The 22,222-nt window shown below is 38.8% G+C and overlaps 1 protein-coding gene across 1 annotated transcript; it reads left to right on the top strand.

Annotated features, from left to right (window-relative positions):
• Positions 1-13,289: 13,289 nt before the first annotated feature.
• LOC308660029 (olfactory receptor 5AR1-like) lies at positions 13,290-17,952 on the top strand (the record flags this gene model as incomplete). Its single annotated transcript, XM_081314236.1, has 2 exons — positions 13,290-14,207; positions 17,683-17,952. 2 exons carry the CDS (start codon positions 13,290-13,292, stop codon positions 17,950-17,952), a joined length of 1,188 nt encoding a protein of 395 aa, XP_081170362.1.
• Between the last annotated feature and the right edge of the window lie 4,270 nt (positions 17,953-22,222).

Here is a 22,222-nt window from a genome sequence, read left to right on the forward strand (position 1 = left end):
ACAAGTGGATTATATAGATATGATTATATGGCAAAAGTTAATATTTGGCCTGTTTCACTAAATGAACTGAGGACCTGATTGCACTTACTGTCACTGCACTTTTTTTTGTTCGTCAGAAAAGTTCATTTCTAACTGTACATTTTCCCCTGTTCTCTGCACCTGTTGTGATAACTTATCTGGTAACCATAGTGAATCCCATATGACTAGCTATGTTATGGTTTCAGTCTGTTTAGTGCGCATGTCTAGAGAAAGTTCTGGGATATTATCTGTATTGTTTTTTCCACTTTGCTGTTACTGACTGTTACGTTTAGGATGTAGTGAGCTAGCTCTGTATAATATATATTTAGTTTTTATATTTTTGTAAGTAAAAGGTATTTAGTAAGATTATGCGTCGTGTTTTTCTTGCCTTCCTGCAAGCATATCATGCATTCTCTGAAGCACGGTCCGTCGCCCTCTACAAAGGTGATTTTTACCTTGACATTTTGGTATCGAGGATGGTTTGATTTATGTTTTTGGAGATGCATGTTTCTGCGGCTGTTATCAGTTAGTTAGTGCTAGTGAGGCAGCAGTGATTAACTGCTGAAACATGTCAGGAAGGAAGCCACGGCTGAAACGGGAGGCCAGGAGCTTGTCTGTTGGGCATCTCCCTTCGACCTTAAGGACTCCGATAGCTTCGGCCACACGCCTTGGAGAAGACGCACCTGCTCCTGTCTACGATGCAAGGTCAGTCACTCCTTTTTCTACTTTTCCAAGCTCCCTGGCAGCTGTTTTTGGAAATGTTCCCACTCCAGGGGCTCAAGATGAATTTCAAAGGCTTGGAGCGAAACCTAAAGTTCAGCCAAAGAAAATTTCTTCTGCTCCTTCAAGCCTCAAGCAAACTATGCGAGATAGGGCTATGCAAGGCTACTGTGAACAAATTGGGGTTTTTGAAAGGCGTTTGCAGCAGGCAAAGAAATATGTGTCAATGGTTCAGCAATATGAGAGGAATTATGAGCATGAACCGGCCATATTGCCACACCCACAAGGAGAAGCCATATTGCCTCCTTCTTCCCCAAAGCCAAAGTCACGCCCATCATTGAGTGTCATGCAAGACGAATGGGAACCGGAGGCTCCTATGTCACATGATTATGGGCTGTCCCAAAGGCCATACAGAGCCACAGTGATGCCTGAAGCAAATGTTATAGCACCATCTACTGGTGAAGCTGCATTAAGACATGAATTGGAGCTCTCACTCTCGCAATTGTCGATGGAGGAATCTTTGCTCAGAGATACAAGATTTCTGCCGTTATCTGAGGCTCCAGTCCCTGATGGTGCTAGGATTCCTGTTACTGTTGCTTCTTCTGTTAATATTGCTTCTATGCAAGCCCCTCTACCTGGCAGAGCACAGCCATATTTAACCCACATGCAATTGCCACCGGGTTCTTATATGCGAAGGCCAGTGTCATCTGCAGGTTATGCTAATGCACCAGCCCCAGCGCCAGCGCCTCCTGCTGGCCAGGGTGGAATAGCAGCTCAAAGACAGGCACAGCCAGCACCAAGACTACCGGCAGCTTCAATGCAACTGCCGCATGTCCAGGCACAGATGCCACTGGTGCCCCCTGCAGGTTATGGTCGGATTGCACAACCTGCACAGCCAGTACCTCAATTGTATATTCCTCATCAAACACCTTCCATTGTACCACTGGCTGGTGATTCAAAATTAAAGAAGTCAGGGCAGAATTACAGGGCATGGGTCAGTGAGGTTGGACTTTTGTTACGCAGAGAAGGTACTCACATGATGGTGTTTAATCCTCCTGCCCAGCCATGGACTCCTGACATATGGGACTTGGATAATAGAGCATGCACAACATTATTGATGTCAATGGACATTGAATTGCAGCTCACGTTTTCACAAGATGCAACTGCCCAACAAATTTGGACTCAGTTAGAGGCATGTTATCGGCCTACATCAATTGAGTCTACATGTTTGCTTTTGTCTGAGTTCCATGGTTCCAGATTAAAACCTGGTGAACATATTGGAGCACATTTGACTAAAATGAAAGGTATTAGAAAAGAACTGGGTGAAAAAGGCTATCCTATTGATGATTTTCAAATGATCAGCATTATCATCAATTCTTTGAATCATGAGTGGAAAGATGCTATTTCCAAGATTAATCAAGTGCCTATTGCTCAACGCACAGTGGATCATGTATGCAGAATTTTAGCCGAAGAAGAGGCACTTATGCAAGCTGCACCACATTTAAGGGAACCACCTGCATCAAGAGCTTCAGCGAGGCGTGCCTTCCGTGGAAGGACCTACGTTCCAAGAATGCCAAGATGCTACATCTGCAATCGTGTGGGACATGCCACCCGGGATTGTCCCCAACGAGTTCCAGCGCCCGTCACATACCAGCCCAGAGGAACAGATTCCAGAGGAGGCAGAGGTAGAGGCGGACGACAAAGTCGTGGTCGTGGTTCCAGGTGTGATTCACAAGCTCCACTTGTCACATTGGTTGTGACCAACGATCCACAGCCTCAACCAGAGTACGACAGACGACTTCTTTGGACTTTGGACAGTGGAGCAGCATTACATGTTACCTACAGAAAAGAGCTTTACACTGAGATGCACGAGCCTGAACCTGAACTTCGTGAACTTTACTCTTTTTCCAATCATCCTGTTCAGGTCATGGGAAAAGGAATTGTCTACATTGAAGAGCTTGATGCTCTCATTCCAAATGTTTACTATGTTCCGTCTGCCAGTAGTAATTTGCTTAGTCAGAGTCATTTATCTAGGTTTTCTCATTTTCAGGTCCACCATCTTGAAAAAGCAAGTTATATAGTCAAAGACGGAGATATTGTTGCTGAAACCATGTTGATTGGTGGTGTTTATTACTTAAAACCAAAGCCTAAGCAGCAAGAGCAGGCAAGTATACAAGCTCCAAAAAGGGAAAGCACAGGCCCAGAGAGAGACGTCCCAGAGAGAGATCCTGTTGCTACTCCAAAGGTTCCTAATAATGATAAAAATACAAAAAAGACACGGGTTGCTCACAGCAAGCCTGGGGTTCCTAATAAAAATGCTAATGTTGAGAATTCACTAACAGGTAAACCTTTGCATTCCAGGTGTATCCATAAGTGGCACAGAAGATTGGGTCATGCCAGTTTCCGTGTTCTGAAGAAGATGCCAGAGTTCGCAAGAGGTTTGGATCTAAAGGGGTGTAAGGTGTTTTTGGACTGTGCTGTCTGCAAGAAAGCCAAATCCAAGGCAGCAGCAATTCCAAAACACGCTACACGCCTGTCAACACGCTTTTTTGATTTGGTACACACTGACATAGTTGGTCCTTTTGCACCAACACTTGGTGGTAAAAGATATTTCTTGACAATCGTTGACAATTATTCTAGATATGGATACGTATATCCTATGAAAGAAAAATCTGAGACCTTTCAGATCTTTAAAGACTTTGCTAGTCTTGTCTATACCCAATTCGAGGTCAACATCGCCAGAATTCAGAGTGATCGCGGTGCTGAATTCATGTCTCAGCGTTTCCAGGACTGGATGCGTGAGAATGGGATAGTACATCAGACATCTGCTCCTTATACTCCAGCTGAAAATGGGGTGGCAGAACGCAGAAATGGGGTTTTGCAAACCATGATGCGTTGCCTCCTTGAAGATGCTAACCTCAGTCTTCCATACTGGGGTGAAGCTATCAAATATGCTAACCATATCATCAACCGTACTTGGAGTAGTGTGATAAATCAGACCCCTTATTTCATGTTGTATGGACACAAGCCTGATCTCTCACATCTCCATATTTTTGGTTCCTATGCTATGGTGAATATTCCTTTAGCCCAAAGAAAGAAAGGGGGTCCTGCAGCAAAAAGGATGAGATTTATGGGCATTGATGATAATTCAAAATGGAGCAAATACATTGACTCTCATGATGTTATTGTGGTTTCACAATCTGCTATTTTTGAGGAAGATGCTGACTGGTCCAGGATTCATTCTAACGATCCTGGAGTTTATTTTCCTAGAGACGATGTTGCTGATGCCACGCAACCTGATGATCAAGATTCACAGGATATTGTTCCTTCCACGAGTTCTTCTCAACCTACTGTTCCGTCTTCGCAAGCCGCTGATGTTGCTGCTGGCGACGATGATGAAGACGAGGACGACACGGAAGAAGAATGGACGGTTGGCCCGAGACGTTCCAAGAGGTCCACAAAGGGAATCCCTCCAAAACGGTATTCATGGCAAGTAACAAAAACACCTGTACCTTTGATTTGTAATGTTACACTTCCACCTGAGAAGTTCACACAGATCAAACATCTTCCTGAATCAGAACAAGATAAATGGTTTGAGGCAATGCAGGCTGAAATGGACAGTCTAAAGAAACTTCAAGTGTTTACGCCTGCGAGCCCTCCAGCAAACAAGAAAGTTATTGGTACTCGATGGGTCTACAGGATCAAAAAGAAGCCGAATGGTGAGTCGTTGTACAAGGCCAGACTCGTAGCCCAGGGTTTCGCTCAACGTTACCCTGAGGACTATACAAATACATACTCACCCACGGTGCGGACTGAAAGTGTGAAAATTGCTTTAGCCACTGCAACTATCCTTGGCCTGGAAGTTTTCCAGTTCGATGTTGAAACGGCTTATCTTCACGCTGATCTTGATGAAGACATCTACGTCAAAGGTCCTCCAGGTTTCAGACAGCAAGAAGGGGATACCTGGTTTCTACACAAAAGTCTTTATGGTCTGAAACAGTCTGGTTTAATGTGGTACTTATGTCTTTCTGACAAACTAAATTCAATGGGCTTTATTAAGTCCGAAACAGATGAATGCGTGTTTACCAAAAGATCCGGTAATAGGTATGAGATAATTCTTGTTTATGTCGATGATATTGTTTATATTGGTCCAAATAAGCAGATGAGTGAGGTTTTTGCTAAAGCTTTACAAAAGTTTTTCACGTTGAAGTCTTTAGGGTGTATTAACACTTATTTAGGTGTTCAAATTGCCAAAACTCAGAAGGGGTTTAGTCTCACACAAGAAGAGAAGATTGAACAACTGTTACATCACTGTAACATGGAGAACGCTAAGCCTGTGAGTATACCCATGCAAACTGATTTTCACATTTTGGCACATGAACCAAGTCCTGAGTTCGAAGATCAAACACTATATCGCTCAGTCATTGGGTCGCTGCTGTATATTAGTAGTTGGACTAGACCCGACATTGCACTTAGTGTTAATCTTTTATCACGACACGTAGGCAAGGCAAAACAGTTTCATTGGACATGTGTTAAGAAGTTATTGAGGTATCTAAAACACACCAAAGACATGAAGTTGTTGTTGGAACCCACACATACTGACTATGCAGAGTTATGTTGTTTTGCAGATTCAGATTGGGCGAGTGATAAGAAGTCACGGAAAAGTACATCAGGTTACATGATGTTTTTAAATGGATGTCCTGTTTACTGGCATGTGCGTAAACAGAATTTTGTTTCTTGTTCCTCTACAGAAGCTGAGTATGCTTGTGTGTCTGATGCATGCAATTCTTTAACCTGGTTTGATGCTTTAATCACAGATATCTGGACACATCCGATTCGACCGATCACAGTAATGGAAGATAATGAATCTGTGGTTTATATTTCTGAAACACGTTTTACAGGTTCAAGGTCCAGACACATTGACATCCGATATCAAAACATAAGGCAACTGGTTAAACAAGGTTTTGTGTCATTACAGTATGTGCCTACACGTGATCAAATCGCTGACATGCTGAACAAACCACTTCCTACAGCCCAGCATGAGTATCTGCGTGAGAAGATGTGCCTTACTTGAGTCTTCACTTTGCTGACGAAAGAAGGGGAATGTCACTGCACTTTTTTTTTGTTCGTCAGAAAAGTTCATTTCTAACTGTACATTTTCCCCTGTTCTCTGCACCTGTTGTGATAACTTATCTGGTAACCATAGTGAATCCCATATGACTAGCTATGTTATGGTTTCAGTCTGTTTAGTGCGCATGTCTAGAGAAAGTTCTGGGATATTATCTGTATTGTTTTTTCCACTTTGCTGTTACTGACTGTTACGTTTAGGATGTAGTGAGCTAGCTCTGTATAATATATATTTAGTTTTTATATTTTTGTAAGTAAAAGGTATTTAGTAAGATTATGCGTCGTGTTTTTCTTGCCTTCCTGCAAGCATATCATGCATTCTCTGAAGCACGGTCCGTCGCCCTCTACAAAGGTGATTTTTACCTTGACACTTACTAATTATGAGCAGATCGCCTATAGAAGTAGACTTTGTTTCAGCCATAGTTTCATTCCATACAGCATTAACCATGTGAACTCTCAGGCTTCCTCCTTCCGTTATATATTCAAGATGGACAGTAAGGTAACGAGTGCATGAGTGACCGTACGTAAGGCATCTCAGTCCAGATAGCCTAGGTAAGACACTTCTGACGTTGTTTGTTGTTCAGGAGTGGCTTGACAAGAGGAATACGACACTTGAAGCCCATGTCCAGGATCCGTCTGTGTGTGGTGGCTCTTGATGCACTGACTCCAGCCTCAGTCCACTCCTTGTGAAAGTCCCCAACACTTTTGAATGGCCTTTTCCTGACAATCCTCTCCAGGCTGCGGTCATCCCTGCTGCTTGTGCACCTTTTTCTTCCACACTTTTCCCTTCCACATAACTTTCTACTAATGTGCTTTGATACAGCACTTTGGGAACATCCAACTTCTTTTGCAATTACCTTTTGAGGCTTTCTCTCCTTATGGAGAGTGTCACTGATGGCTTTCTGCACAACTGTCAGGTCAGCAGTCTTCCCCATGATTGTTATTCCTACTGAACCAGACTGAGAGACCATTTAAAGGCTCAGGAACCCTTTGCAGGTGTTATGGCTTAATTAGCTGATTAGAGTGGGACACTTTGGGCCTAGAATATTGTACCTTTTCACAATATTCTAATTTACTGAGATTGTGGATTTGGGGTTTTCATGAGCTGTAAGCCCCTTCATGGATTACTGCCTTGTCGTGGCGAAGGGGCTTGCGTAATTCAATGAAGCTATGAGCTATGCCGTGCAGGGCCACCCAAGACAGAAAGGTCATAGCAGAGAGTTCTGACAAAACGTGATCCACTGGAGAAGGAAATGGCAAACCACTCCAGTATCTTTGCCATGAAAACCCTATGGACAGTACCAAAAGGCAAAATGATATGACGCTGGAAGATGAGCCCCTCAGGTCGGAAGGCGTCCAATATGCTACTGGGGAAGAGCAGAGGGCTAGTACTAGTAGCGCCAGAAAGAATGAAGCGACTGGGCCAAAGCCGAAAGGACGCTCAGCTGTGGATATGTCTGGTGGTGAAAGGAAAGTCCGATGCTGTAAAGATTTTTTCTCCATAGGAACCTGGAATGTAAGATCCATGAATCAAGGAAAGCTGGACGTGGTCAAACAAGAGATGACAAGACTAAACATCGACATCTTAGGTATCAGCGAACTAAAATGGACAGGAATGGGTGAATTTAATTCAAATGACCATCAGGTATACTACTGCGGGCAAGAATCCCTCAGAAGAAATAGAGTAGCCTTCATAGTCAATAAAAAAGTAGGAAAAGCAATACTGGGATACAATCCTCAAAATGACAGAATGATCTCAGTTCGAATCCAAGGCAAACCATTCAATATCACAGTAGTCCAAGTCTATGCCCCAACCATCGGTGCTGAAGAGGATGAAATTGACCGGTTCTATGAAGCCCTACAGCACCTTATAGAACTAACACCCAAAAATGATGTCCTTATCATCATGGGGGATTGGAATGCTAAAGTAGGAAGCCAAAAGATAACTGGAATAACAGGCAAGTTTGGCCTTGGAGTACAAAATGAAGCAGGGCACAGGCTGATAGAATTTTGTCAAGAGAATACAATCGTCATAGCAAACACTCTTTTCCAACAACCCAAGAGATGGCTTTAGCACAGAAATCAGATTGACTATATGCTCTGCAGCCAAAGATGGAGAAGCTCTATACAGTCAGTAAAAACAAGACCAGGAGCTGACTGTGGCTCAGACCATGAGCTTCTCCTTGCAAAGTTTAGGCTTAAATTAAAGAAAGTAGGGAAAAGCGCTAGGCCAGTCAGGTATGAATTAAATCATATCCCTGTTCAATATACAGTAGAGGTGACAAATAGATTTAAGGAATTAGATCTGATAGACAGAGTGCCTGAAGAACTATGGACAGAGGTTCGCAACATTGTACAACAGGTAGCAACCAAAACCATCCCAAAGAAAAAGATTACACAGAAGAACTATACAAGAATGAGCTTAATGTCCCTGATAATCACAATGAGGTGGTTAATGACCTCGAGCCAGACATCCTAGAATGTGAAGTGAAGTGGGCCTTAGAAAAGCTGAGCAACAACAAAGCTAGTGGAGGTGACAGTATTCCAGCTGAGCTATTCAAAATCTTAAAAGACGGTGCAGTAAAAGTGCTACACTCAATTTGCCAGCAAATTTGGAAAACTCAACAGTGGCCACAGGATTGGAAAAGATCAGTTTACATTCCAATTCCAAAGAAAGGCAGTGCCAAAGAATGTTCAAACTATCGCACCATTGCACTCATTTCTCATGCTAGTAAAGTTATGCTTAAAATTCTACAAGCTAGATTCCAGCAGTATGTGGATCGAGAACTACCAGAAGTACAGGCAGGATTTCGAAGAGGCAGAGGAACTAGAGATCAAATTGCTAACATACGCTGGATCATGGAGAAAGCTAGAGAGTTCCAGGAAAACATCTACTTCTGCTTCATTGACTATGCTAAAGACTTTGATTGTGTGGATCATAACAAACTGTGGCAAGTCCTTAAAGAGATGGGCATACCAGACCATCTTATTTGTCTCTTGAGAAACCTATATGCGGGCCAAGAAGCAACAGTGAGAACTGGACACGGAACCACTGATTGGTTCAAAATTGGGAAAGGAGTCCGGCAAGGCTGTATACTGTCACCCTGCCTATTTAACTTATATGCAGAGCACATCATGAGAAAGGCAGGGCTAGATGAATCAAAACTTGGAATTAAGATTGCCGGAAGAAACATCAACAACCTAAGATATGCAGATGATACCACTCTAATGGCAGAAAGTGAAAAGGAACTAAAGAGCCTCTTGTTGCGAGTGAAGGAGGAGAGTGCAAAAGTTGGGTTGAAACTAAACATTAAGAAGAGCCTAATGCTGGGAAAGATTGAGGGCAATAGAAGAAGGGGACGACAGAGAATGAGGTGGCTGGATGGAGTCACTGAAGTAGTAGGCGTGAACTTAAATGGACTCCAGAAGATGGTAGAGGACAGGAAGGCCTGGAGGAACATTGTCCATAGGGTCGCAATGGGTCGGACACAACTTCGCAACTAACAACAACAACAACAATGAGCTGTAAGCCATAATCATCACAATTATGACAAATCACGGCTTGAACTATCTTGCTTTGCATATAATGAGTCTATCTCATATATTAGTTTCCCCTTTTAAGTTGCATTACTGAAATAAATGAATTTTTGCATGATATTCTAATTTTTCGAGTTTCACCTGTATTGCCCTCAATCTTTCCCAGCATTAGGCTCTTCTCCAGTGAGTCCTTCCTTCTCATTAGGTGGCCAAAGTATTTGAGTTTCAACTTCAGGATCTGGCCTTCTAAGGAGCAATCAGGGTTGATCTCCTCTACCACTGACCAGTTTGATCGCCTTGCAGTCCAAAGGACTCTCAGGAGACTTCTCCAGCACCATAGTTCAAAGGCCTCAATTCTTTGGCGCTCAGCCTTTCTTATGGTCCAAATTTCACAGCCATACATTGCAACTGGAAAGACCATAGCCTTTACTATACGGACTTTTGTTGACAGGGTGATATCTCTGCTTTTTAGTCTGCTGTCTAGATTTGCCTTTGCTTTCCTCCCCAGGAGCAAGTGTCTTTTAATTTCTTGGCTACTGTCCCCATCTGCAGTGATCTTGGAGCCCAGGAAAATAAAATCTGTCACTACCTCCATTTCTTCCCCATCTATTTGCCAGGAATTGAGAGGGCCAGATGCCATGATCTTGGTTTTCTTAATGTTAAGTTTCAACTCAACCTTTGCACTCTCCTTCACCCGCAACAAGAGGCTTTTTAGTTCTTCTTCACTTTCTGCCATTAGAGTGGTATCATCTGCATTCTATAATGATACATTATACTTTTTCTTTTGTTGCATTTTTTCACTTTCTTTTATACATGTATTCTCTCTGTATATTTTTATCCTTGGTATGAGGTATATTTTTGTCACTGTTTTAAAAACAATAAAGGAATAAACCAAAATGAGACTCTTTTGTGGGCTGGAATCCCAGTTTAGATTTTTGTAGTTTGCATCAAAAAGTGCACACTGTCAGGGGAACACTTGAAAGATTAAGAGGGTTCTACAAAATTCTGGTAGAATGATTTAATTCAAATATTTATTGATTTGATTGGCCAAATCATCAGTGAACAGACCAGAAAACATTGAGATTAATCTGATTCTTCTTCCTTTCCTTTTCTTCATGCTGATGGCCATTCAAAACTAATGGATTACTTTGCTCAACAGATGGGATTGTATGTTCTTTTTTATCCATCAACACTATGATTCAATAATATACTGAAAGACATATTCTCCAAAGTGCCTGAAGGCAGTACAAGAAGCAACGGATGGAAACTAGTCAAGGAGAGAAGCAACCTGGAACTAAGGAGAAACTTCCTGACAGTTAGAACAATTAACCAGTGGAACAACCTGCCTTCAGAAGCTGTGAATGCTCCAACACTGGAAGTTTTTAAGAAGAGACTGGACAACCATTTGTCTGAAATGGTATAGAGTTTCATGCCTGAGCAGGGGGTTGGACTAGATGACCTCCAAGGTCCCTTCCAACTTCTTCTTCTTCTTCTTATTATTATTATTATTATTATTATTATTATTATTATTATTATTATTATTATTATTATTATTATTATTATTATTATTATTATTATTATTATTATTATTATATTACATTAAAGGTAGAAAGTGTGTCAGAAAGCATGGAGATACTGTGGATGTCACAGTTACTTCAAGGTTCATTTCAGACTCTCCCAAAAGAGTGAGGAGTCACTCATCATAGCAGATGAGGGACCAGAAGTCTATACACAAAGAGATCTCTCATAAATTTAGCTGATTCTTTAATAAAAATGCAAATCAGATGAAGAATGGGAAAAGGCAAAAACAGATAGAGAATGCCAAGCCACAGGATTTCACAGAAATGCAGTATCTTATTGACTAGTACCTGTCAAAGTTTGTACACACATCTCTAATATTTACCAACTGTATTGATTGCTACTCTAATGCTTTTCATCTGGAAGTGAAAATTAATCCAAGATTTTAAAAAAAATTCAAAAGGGAGAAGAACATGGACTCCAAAAATCCCAGCACTGACTCTTCCACCTAACTAGTATAACAGTGTCCATTCACAATGATGAATCCCTAGGTTTTGCTAGTAGGGCCAGGAAAATAGAAATAGAAGCCAAATGACATATGTTCAGATAGAAAAATAGTTACAAGGAACATTTGGAATGAAGACAAAACCTCCATATAGGCAGTCCATGTCTGGATAGACTATGTCTAACATAAAACTTTGGATTGTCAAGCATGGTTTGAAAACAGGTATCTTCAATACTTTGCCATTGTTAATTTGGCTTCACTGATCGTGAAGGCTGTGATTGACGTTCCTTAATCTTAAGGTCCCTCAATCGGCAAGTTAATGCTTCAGATAAAAGTGTATTAAACTACATAATAAGGTTTCTTAATGAATTCCAATGAAAGTTTGAACTAATTATGCATAGTAGCTATATAGTGGAAATATGAATTCCCAGTAGGTCCTCAAGTGGATTTTGCCAGGTGTATTGAGATTTTAATAAATTGCTTTTTACTTTTAATAAATTGCTTCTTATTATATCCAAATGGTAAACAAAGTATAAAATGAAAAATTATTATCCAAATGGTCCATCTTTCATCATTTGAATCTTCATTTCGAATCTGGTAAGTTCTTTAAATAAGCACTTCTAGTTAGCCAAATAAATTGTTAATTTCTTATATCTTTCTCCTACTATTACTGCTACTCTTCACCATATATGTACAGACAGATGTAGGAGTATTTGACTAGTCTGATATAAAAACAATTTTCTGTGTTTTACTTAGAATCCCTTGTCATCCAAACTCCAAAAGCTTCTTCATGATGTTTTGTGTGAATGAAATCATTTGCACAACATGAAGAATGAAGTTCATGAGTCAACAGGTGCTTATTCTTTCTTCTAGCTTACTGGTAGAGTTTGTAGCAGTTCATTCTATTAGAACTGCATTGATGCAAAGGGTTGCTTACAGTATCTCCTTAGTCAATAGTTCTGTATTGAGGCAAAGGGTTGCTTACAGTATCAGTTTAGTCAATTTAGGTTACTTATGATATAATAAACATTCATGTTCAAATGGACAACAAATATACACTGCAGCTCAACTGTAGTGATCACAACTTTACAATGGAATAACATATTGCAGGCCAAAGCATTAAAACTGCAAGTATTGAAATCCAATTAATCTTAAAAAAACAGGTTTAGATATTAGTTTCACATTCTTCTAAAAAGTATTTCTTCTTGGAAAAAGAAATACTAGATGGGCTTCAGGACAGGGCTATAGTGTACACTGATCAGCCACTTTGAAATGTTCTAAAAATGATCTGTAAATGTAAAGTTTACAATTCACAAATTGGAATTAATTTCAGATGCAGGTGAAATGGATGTTGGTGCCTAGCAGCCAATTCACGCCAATAATTGTTACACAGAACATTTCCTGCAAGAAGTGGGCTATTTTCTGGTTGAGGTCTCTGGGAGAGAATTATAAATTCACACAGAGGGATTGATCATTCTGATTCCTTTGAAGAGTAGTAGAATTTAGAGAAAATACATTTTAGGAAGAAGTAGGCATTCTTATAGACAGAGAAATGTTTCCTGGAATGTGCAAGATGATGATGGTAGGTATGAATGAAATCTTTGTTAATTGAAGCTACACCTCTACATATAGTAATGTGCATGCTTCCAGCACAACATTGTATTTTGAAAAGAGCATCTTCATCAAGGGTCCATATTATAACAGTGAGGACTCATGCTTCTCAAGCAAACTTTTTCTTTTTAGTTTAGTTTTTAGTTTGGGGGTTTCTTAATATCCTCCTTTGGACATTCTCAGACAATCCAACAGTACTCATACTGCTATAAGGCTTTCCCTCTTTTTTCATTCTATCAGAGGGAAATAAACAATGCAGACAAATCAAACCACTGTGACTGAGTTCATCCTGGTTGGATTCACGGACTACCCAGAGCTTCAGATCCCCCTCTTCATCTTCTTTCTGCTCATCTATCTCATCATACTAGTGGGAAACATTGGGATAATCATTCTAACAAAAATTGATGCTAGGCTTCACACCCCTATGTACTTTTTTCTTAGAAATCTCTCCTTTGTAGATGTTGGTTATTCTACTGCCATTGCCCCCAAATTGTTGACAACATTTGTTGTAGAACATTCAACAATTTCCTTCACAGAATGCACCACACAATTCTTCTTTTTTGTCATCTTTCTGACCACTGAAACTTGCCTTCTGGCTGTGATGGCATATGATCGCTTCATAGCAATCTGCTACCCATTGCGGTATTTTGTTATCATGTCAAAGAAGCTTTGCACTCTCTTGGTTATAACTGCCTATGCTTGTGGCTTTGCAAATTCAACAGCACACACCCTAGTTATTTTCAGCTTAAATTTCTGCAACTCGAACATAATTAACCATTTTTTCTGTGATGCTCCTCCAATGCTTCTATTGTCCTGTTCAGATACCCACTTTGCTCGCTTTGTGCATTTCATTTTATCCACTACAATTGGAATGACAACTTTTCTGACTGTTTTGATTTCTTACATTGCCATTGTTATTGCCATCCTGAAGATCAGCTCTGCCCAGGGAAGATACAAAGCCTTTTCCACCTGCACCTCCCATCTGATCACTGTGACCATTTACTTTGGAACTGTCATCTTCATGTACATAGGACCTGGCTCCAGTTTTTCATTGGATAAAGACAAAATAATATCTGTCTTTTATACTCTTGTCATCTCGTCGCTTAATCCATTCATCTATAGTTTGAGGAACAAGGAAGTGAAGGCTGCGATTACCAGAATGCTAAACAAGGTAACATTCCTGAAGTAAAAATAGTATAAATTTAATTTACTTTATGTCAAAGAAGTAAACCATAGTTGCATTTACTCTGTGAAAAATATTATTGAATGCTTGATGATATTTTGAGCATGTCAAAAGAGAGCTGAAATTGCATATGTTACTAATAAATAAATAAAAATAGAGATAAAAATAAAAGGACAATTTATTTTAAATGATCTAAAAGAAGTATAATTGCATTTTATTAAACAAAAAATATTGTCTGAATATTTTTCCTGTGTAAATGTATGCATATTACAGACAGAAACATTGAAGTGAAAAAAATGTGTCAAAGTCAACCATTTGGTCAAAAGACTAAGTTTAGAGGGAATCTGCATTTTTATATAATTCATATTGAGAATTCCTTGTTATTTTATCACCATTGAAGTGAATGGAACTGATAGAATGTTTATAACAATTATTGGTAAAGTCGAACATATAAGATCAGTTTTGCTTTATCGCTCTCATTTCAACTATTTCAGTCAATTTTAGCAACATTCCTTCAAACTTATAAAGGAAATGAGCAATGGTCACAAAATAATATTAATTACAGGGCACATATATATTCTTAAAGGTCTTTGAATTAAAAATTTGATGGAGGAAGCAAAATCTGTTGCTGATTAAGAAAATAATATATTACCTTTAGCAATATGTATTAATCCTAAAAACCTGGCTTAAAAACTTTTTTCAAACTAAGACCTATCTAAGAGCAGGCAGAAAGAGAATGCTTCTCTCTGTGTGTTCTCCTCCCTTGTTCCCATTTTCTTCGCCTCAAAATTATCCTTCTGAAAATACTTTTTGTCTCTGAGAAGGAGAGATATAGCCTATAAAGAAAGATAATACAGTTGGAAATAATCTATTTAAATTGTAGTTATTCCTTCTTTCTTGGACAAAGCCATAAGGCCTGTGCTAAAAGGTAGTAGAAACATGAGAAAATATTTTTGGTTTTATATTGAAATGTCAATAAAATCACAAAATGGTTAGAGTGGTAGATTTTAGATTGCCTGCAGTGAATTTTGCCCTGTGTCGCCTTTTAAGGTTTTGACATCTCCAGAGCTCTTGATCAAAATGAATACTACCCAAACCAGGATGATCAGCAAACCTAGAAGTTCAAAAACTAGGTAGGGTTGTGATGATGAGGGCTTCAGCTTCAATCATTTTCATGTGAAGATTGATGGCAGAATGCTTTAATAACTACTACTAGACAATTCTGAATGTTAATATTGTAGAACACTAAAACAACTGACATGCTCCTACCCTTCTTGTCATGTAACCAGGAAGTATGATCTCAACAATGGTGTTCACTAACATTTTCACCAGATTTGATCTTAATTGTTCCAGTAACAGAATGGATTTCTACTCCTGAGGGAAAATCCCTTGGTGTGCTAAAAGAACAGACCTTAAATCTCATGAAAAGCTTGTGAATGCCACCATTTTGAAAGTTCAGAATGCTGGCATTTACTAGTGTTTTCACCAGATTTGAAGTCCATTGCCCCAGCATGTGGCAGTTTCCCTTCCCTGCTATAGGTGGGAGAAGATACCTCAGCACCCTGGGAGAATGGATCTCAAATCGAACATCCCTCCACTTGAATGTCTCCCTACTAGCTTTTCCATTGATGTCCTGGAGAAGCTGTAAGAGAAGATTGCAAATGGTGATCACATGATCAGTGTACTTGGAAACCAATCATAAATGCAAACAAGTTGCCAAGTACACAAAATATGGTCATTTGACTGGGAGGGAGAACAAAATTTTACATGAGCTAGAAGTGGTTCATGGGTTGTAGAACCTCTGTTCCAAAGCCTCATGAAACAGTTGTTCAATGACTAGTCATAAGTTGAGGACTATATTTATGGTGAAATATTAAATGCTGGAATCCAACAATTATTAATTTTCTGACTTGGACAACCTTGGAATAAACATATATAGCACCTTTGGTTAGATAGACAGTGTTAGGATTCAAAGATACTAAATCTGTGGAAACAATTATATCAGTTAGAAAGTTATAAATGGAATTCCTAACTAAAAAGATTTGACCCTTTTTCCCATGCCAAATAGATTTTTCCTCATAATTTTTTATTTCCAAAGTTAAAATACAGACAAAAGAATACAAAACAAAAACTGACACAAAGGAAAAAATGTATAGAATAAAATATTAACCATACAAAAATGTCTTCCTGGTCAAATAACTGATAAATATTTTTCAACAAAAATAATTATTCCCCTCCCCCTTGTGAAACAGGTTCACAAAGCTGAAAAGGTTGAGGAAACTGTTTTAGTTGCATGTAATGGCTCTATTCTGCAAACCCCATCAGCTTTCCTGAGAAGGACCAGTTTGTTAATGGCTCCTTCAGCCTCCTCTAGCAGGTCTCCAGTTTTCAAGCAAAACCCTTTCTCTTTCAAGTCTGTTAACAGCAAATTAATTTTCAAACCATTCAATTGCATGGATGATTTAACTATCTGAATGCCTTCTTTAGGATTATTTGAAATTCACACAATACAAATACATACAAATTTTATCTGATTTTTTATCTAAAACTTGTATGTTGGCAAACATTTTTTTAGTTCAAATGTTTTCAAGAAGGCCTTAATGTTAAAAACATCTTGGCTGGTCTCTTTTTGGGGGGGGTATTACAGAGAATATATAACGTATAATGTTCGAAGTTCTTAATTTATTGTCCCTTTGATTTTAATATAATAGAAATCTCTCAGATAGCCAAGCTTGCACAGCAGAGTGTAAACAGTTATTTTTTAAGGACAACAAGAATAGATGTTCTATAATAGAGTGAGCACAGAAGAAGCTGAAATAATAATTCTCACAGCAGAGAGGGGGGAAAGAGGGGGGGTGGGGGCAGAGTTCCCATTTTTTAAAAAATAAGAAAGCAAGGACATACAGTGCTGTGCAAAAATGTTAGGCGGTTGTGCAAGAATGCTGTAAATTAAGAATGTTTTCAGAAATAGAATTGTTAATGGTTTATTTTTATCAATTAACAAAATGGAAATTAAATGAACAGAAGAGAAATCCAAATTAAATCAATATTTGGCTTGATCACCCTTTGCCTTTAAAACAGCATCAGTTCTTCTAGGTACACTTGCACACAGTTTTTGAAGGAACTTGGCAAGGTTCTTTCACAGTTGTTCCAAACATCTAAGAGAACTAACCACAGATCTTGCCTCAGATCCTTCTGTCTCTTCGTGTAATCCCAAACACAATCAAATATGTTGAAATTAGGGCTCTGTGGGGGTCAAGCCATAACTTCCAGGACTTCTTGTTCTTCTTTACACTGAAAATAGTTCATAAGGATGTTTGGTGCTGTTGTCCTGCTGCAGAACAAATTTGGGGCCAATTACACACTTTTCTGATGGTAGGGTATGAAAGTAAAAGTATCTACCTGTATTTCTCAGCACTGAGGACACCGTTGATCCTGACAAAATCTCTAACTTTATTTACAGAAATGCAGCCCCAAACTTGTAAGGAACTTCCACCATGTAAAAACCTCCACTTTTGCGTGCAGACACTCTTTATTGTACCACTCTCCAGCTCTTCGGCAAACAAACTGCCTCCTGCTACAGCCAAATATTTCAAATTTTGACTCATCAGCCCAGAGCACCTGCTGCCATTTTTCTGCACCCCAGTTCCTATGTTTTTGTGCACAGTTGAGTTGCTTAGCCTTGTTTCTACATCAGAGGTATCCTGTGGAAGGATCGTTAATTTTTAATTAACCAGTGGAACAACCTGCCTCTAGAAACTGCGAATGCTCCAACACTGGAAATTTTTAAGAAGAGACTGGACAGCCATTTGTCTGAAATGGTATAGGGTTTCCTGCCTGAGCAGGGGGTTGGACTAGATGACCTACAAGGTCCCTTCCAACTTTACTATGATGATTATGATTATGAGAGGTATGGCTTTTTGGCCAAAATTCTTCCATGAAGACCACTTCTGACCAGATGTCTCCGGACAGTAAATGGGTGTACTTGGGTCCCACTGGTTTCCACTAGTTCTGTGTTGATGGCACTGCTGGACATCTTCCAAAGTTGAAGGGAAGTACCGATGTGCCTTTTATCTGCTGCATTATGTTTCCTTGGCCAACCACTGTGTCTACCATCCTCAATGTTACCTGTTTCTTTGTGCTTCTTCAAAAGTCCTTGAACGGCATATTTTGAAGCTCCAATCTGCTTTGTAATCTTTGCCTGGGAGAGACTACCTTTTGTCTTGTTCCTGTGCTCAATTTTATTATGGTGTATTATTTGTGACATGAAACTGTCTGAAATATGTTTGAATATTAGTAGCTCGGGTTGGTAGTTGGGCTGTTGATTTGAGCTCTGAGCTTGGCAATTTGGTTGCAAACATTTTGTCACCATTCAAAGAGACATCGTCAGTGTGCTTTGAATTGTGCTTGTCTGCCAGAGCACTGGCCTTTAAATACCTATTTATGTGATGCAAGGTGGTATGAATGTTATTGTTCAGATATTTCTGAGTCATGGTCTGATTTCGGGCTGTTTGTTTGGATGGTTGTTGTTGCTGGCCATTGTTGGTGTTGAATACCATCTGTGTGATGCAAATGAAACTGTCTTCTACAACTTCACCTTAATAGCAGAATTTGGCTGTTTCTTACCCAGTTTTAAGCCTCCTATACAGCTGCTCCTGATTTAGTTAATGACTGTGTTGCAATCTACATATGAAATTGATGATCATTAGCACCTGCTTGGTATAAATGGTTAATCATACATCTGTTTCTAATCCTATAAAATCCCTGATATTGTGCGAGTGTAAGAATTGGTACTATTTTGAAGGCAAAGGGTGATCATACCAAATATTGATTTATTTGGATTTCTCTTCTGTTCATTTCTATTTTGTTAATGGATAAAAATAAACTATAACACTTTATTTCTGAAAGCATTCTTAATTTACTGTGTTTTTGCGCAACTGGCTAACACTTTGCAAAGTACTGTATACAAAAATAAAATGAAGCAATGAAGTACTTTTAGAAAAACTGGTAAAGTACAAAATTGTTAGAATAAAAATGCCATTTAAATATTATCAGAATATATACATGAAGACCAATTTGGCTTTCTGCCAAAAAGAAAGCTAAGGGACAATGTGAGGGCTGCCTTGAACATTACTGAATATTTACAATACCATAATGAGAAACAGGCAGCTCTAATATTCTTAGACACAGAGAAGGCCTTCGACAATTTAAATTGGGTGTTTACATTTAAAGTGTTGGAAGAAATGGACTTTGGAGTTAATTTTATTTAAGAAGTTAAAGCTATTTATATATCACAACAAGCAAAAATTGTTATTAATGGTGATTAAACCAATCCATGTGAAATTCAAAAGGGTACGAAACAAGGATGTCCCTTGTCTCTTTTGCTGTTTATTTTGGTGTTGGAAATTTTGAATAGAGACATTAGGGTGAACAAGAAAATAAAGAGCATAAGAAGTTTATAAACTGAGGGCATTTGCTGATGATCTGGTTATATTCCCGCAAGACCAAAAAATAAAATAGAATATTTGATGATGAAGTTAAATGAATTTGTGTCTTTAGCAGGTTTCAAAATAAATAAACAGAAAACAATGTTGACTAAGAATATGTCATCTCAGGATAATGATATACTGACTAAAAGTCGGGTTTTAAGGTTGAGAAAAAGGTGAAATATTTGGGGGTTATGTTGACAAATATAAATATAAAATTGTTTCAAAATAACTATGTGCCTCTTTGGAACAATATCAAAAAGAATTTACAAAGATGGGATAAATTGCATTTATCATTACTGGGTGGAATCTCTGTAATCAATGAATGTTTTACCAAAGATGCTTTTTTCTGTTCCAGACATTACCAATACTTGCAACCAATGTCCCATTCAAACAATGTCAAAGAGATGTTTACAAGTTCATATGGCAAGGGAAGAAACCAAGAATTAGATATAAGTTATTGCAAGATGCTAAGGAAAGAGGGGGTTTGGATTTACCAGAGCTGAAACTGTATTTTGATGCATGTTGCCTGGTCTGGTTAAAAGAGTGGGTGAACCTCCAGAATAAGAAGCTACTTGATTTGGAAGGTCATGAACTAAGGTTTGGATGACACGGCTATTTATGGTATGATAAAGTCAATGCTGATTTTAATAATTACTTTGTCAGACCTGCCATATTAAGAGTATGAAACAAGTATAAAACAAGATTCTCCACAAAGTTGCCTCTTTGGCTATCCCCACACAAAGCTTTTTTAAGAAAAGAAATGCTTGTGAAACCGCACTGATGGACCTACAGTAAAATAATACTTTTCAACTCGGGTGACCCTACTCTTAAATTGAGGGAAGAGTTAAAATCAGAGGGTTATGTTTACCATTGGTTCACATCTCAACAACCAAAAGAAAGATTTAAATTAGATAAAAAGTGTTTTGGGTTTGACTTCATTAAAAATGAATTTGAAACATTATTGTGTGGCAGTGACAAACATATTATTGCTAAGGTTTGTAAAACGCTATTGAAATTGAATTTGGAAAGTAAACATGTAAAACATTGTATAATACAATGAACAAGGAATTTTGATTATAATGTGATGCTGGAACAATGGGAGAATATGTGGATGAAAAATTTAAAATTTACATTGAATTACAACTTAAAAGAAAACTTCTATAAGATGATGTATTGCTGGTTATTTAACACCAGATAAGCTGTCTAGAATGTATGAAGGTATTTCAAATGAATGCTGGAAATGTAAATGTAAAGAAGGGACCTTTTATCATTTATGGTGAACATGTAACAAAGCAAAGAAATATTGGAGAAAGATTCACATTCTCATACAAAAAATCCTTAAAGTAGAAATAAACATGAAACCAGAATTTTTTCTTTTGCGTTTAATTGGAAAAGATTTGGAAAAAAAATTCTGAACTTTAATCCTGTATATGTTGACAGCAACAAGACTACTGTATGCACAAAAATGGAAGGACGTTTCTATTCCCACTATGGACAAATGAATGGCTTCAGAAGTTGTAAAGTCACTGTTTTGATTAAAGAAAAGAATACAAGTACTTTTGTTTCTACATGGCTACAGCTTCTGGACTTGGTGCTTGAGATGGAAAAAAATTAAACTTTGATTTTGGGTTTCACTGATTAGAATGATTTGTTGTTACAGAAATGGCTAGTTTTTACTATTGTGGAAAAGTCAAAAGTTGAGGCTCGATGTTAATGCTTTACTCGACTGCGACAGAGGAAGTTGGAAGCTAGTCTGTTGTGTACATAGTTATGGGAGTGGTTTCCCTTCGGCGGGAAAACCTGGTGCAATCATTGGCTGTTACTTCCCGGTGGGAGATTCTGAGCCGTGGATTGGGTTTGTTTGAATGGAACCTAATATATAAGGTAGGGTTCAACAGCTGCTAGCCAGTTGACCCATGTGAGTTCTAATAAACGTTCCTTGTTAGACATCGCTGTCTCCGCTCGTCATTCCGGACTTAACAAGTCTCTTTTTTCCCCTTTTTTCTCCCTTACCTTCCCTTTCTTCTCCCTTTCTCCTCTCCACTGTGTCCTACTATTTGCTTTGTATTTTGTATTTTACTCTACAATTTAATAAAATGTTTTTAAAAACCAGATCAAGTCCCTTTCACTGCAAAGGAAAAAGAACCCTTGTGCCACCAACTATTTTGCACTAAAAGAAAAAGTATTTTCAACGAAAGTTTGTAAATCAGCATTCAGCCAGGATATTAACAATCAAACTTCAGAAAGTGATGTTAAAAACAGTTGTTGTTGTTGTTAGTTGCGAAGTCGTGTCCGACCCATCGCGACCCTATGGACAATGTTCTTCCAGGCCTTCCTGTCCTCTACCATCTTCTGGAGTCCAGTTAAGCTCACGCCTACTGCTTCAGTGACTCCATCCAGCCACCTCATTCTCTGTCGTCCCCTTCTTCTATTGCCCTCAATCTTTCCCAGCATTAGGCTCTTCTCCAGTGAGTCCTTCCTCCTCATTAGGTGGCCAAAGTATTTGAGTTTTAG

Source organism: Vipera berus (genome assembly GCF_964194415.1).
Source record: "Vipera berus genome assembly, chromosome: 1".
Lineage (NCBI taxonomy): Eukaryota > Metazoa > Chordata > Lepidosauria > Squamata > Viperidae > Vipera > Vipera berus.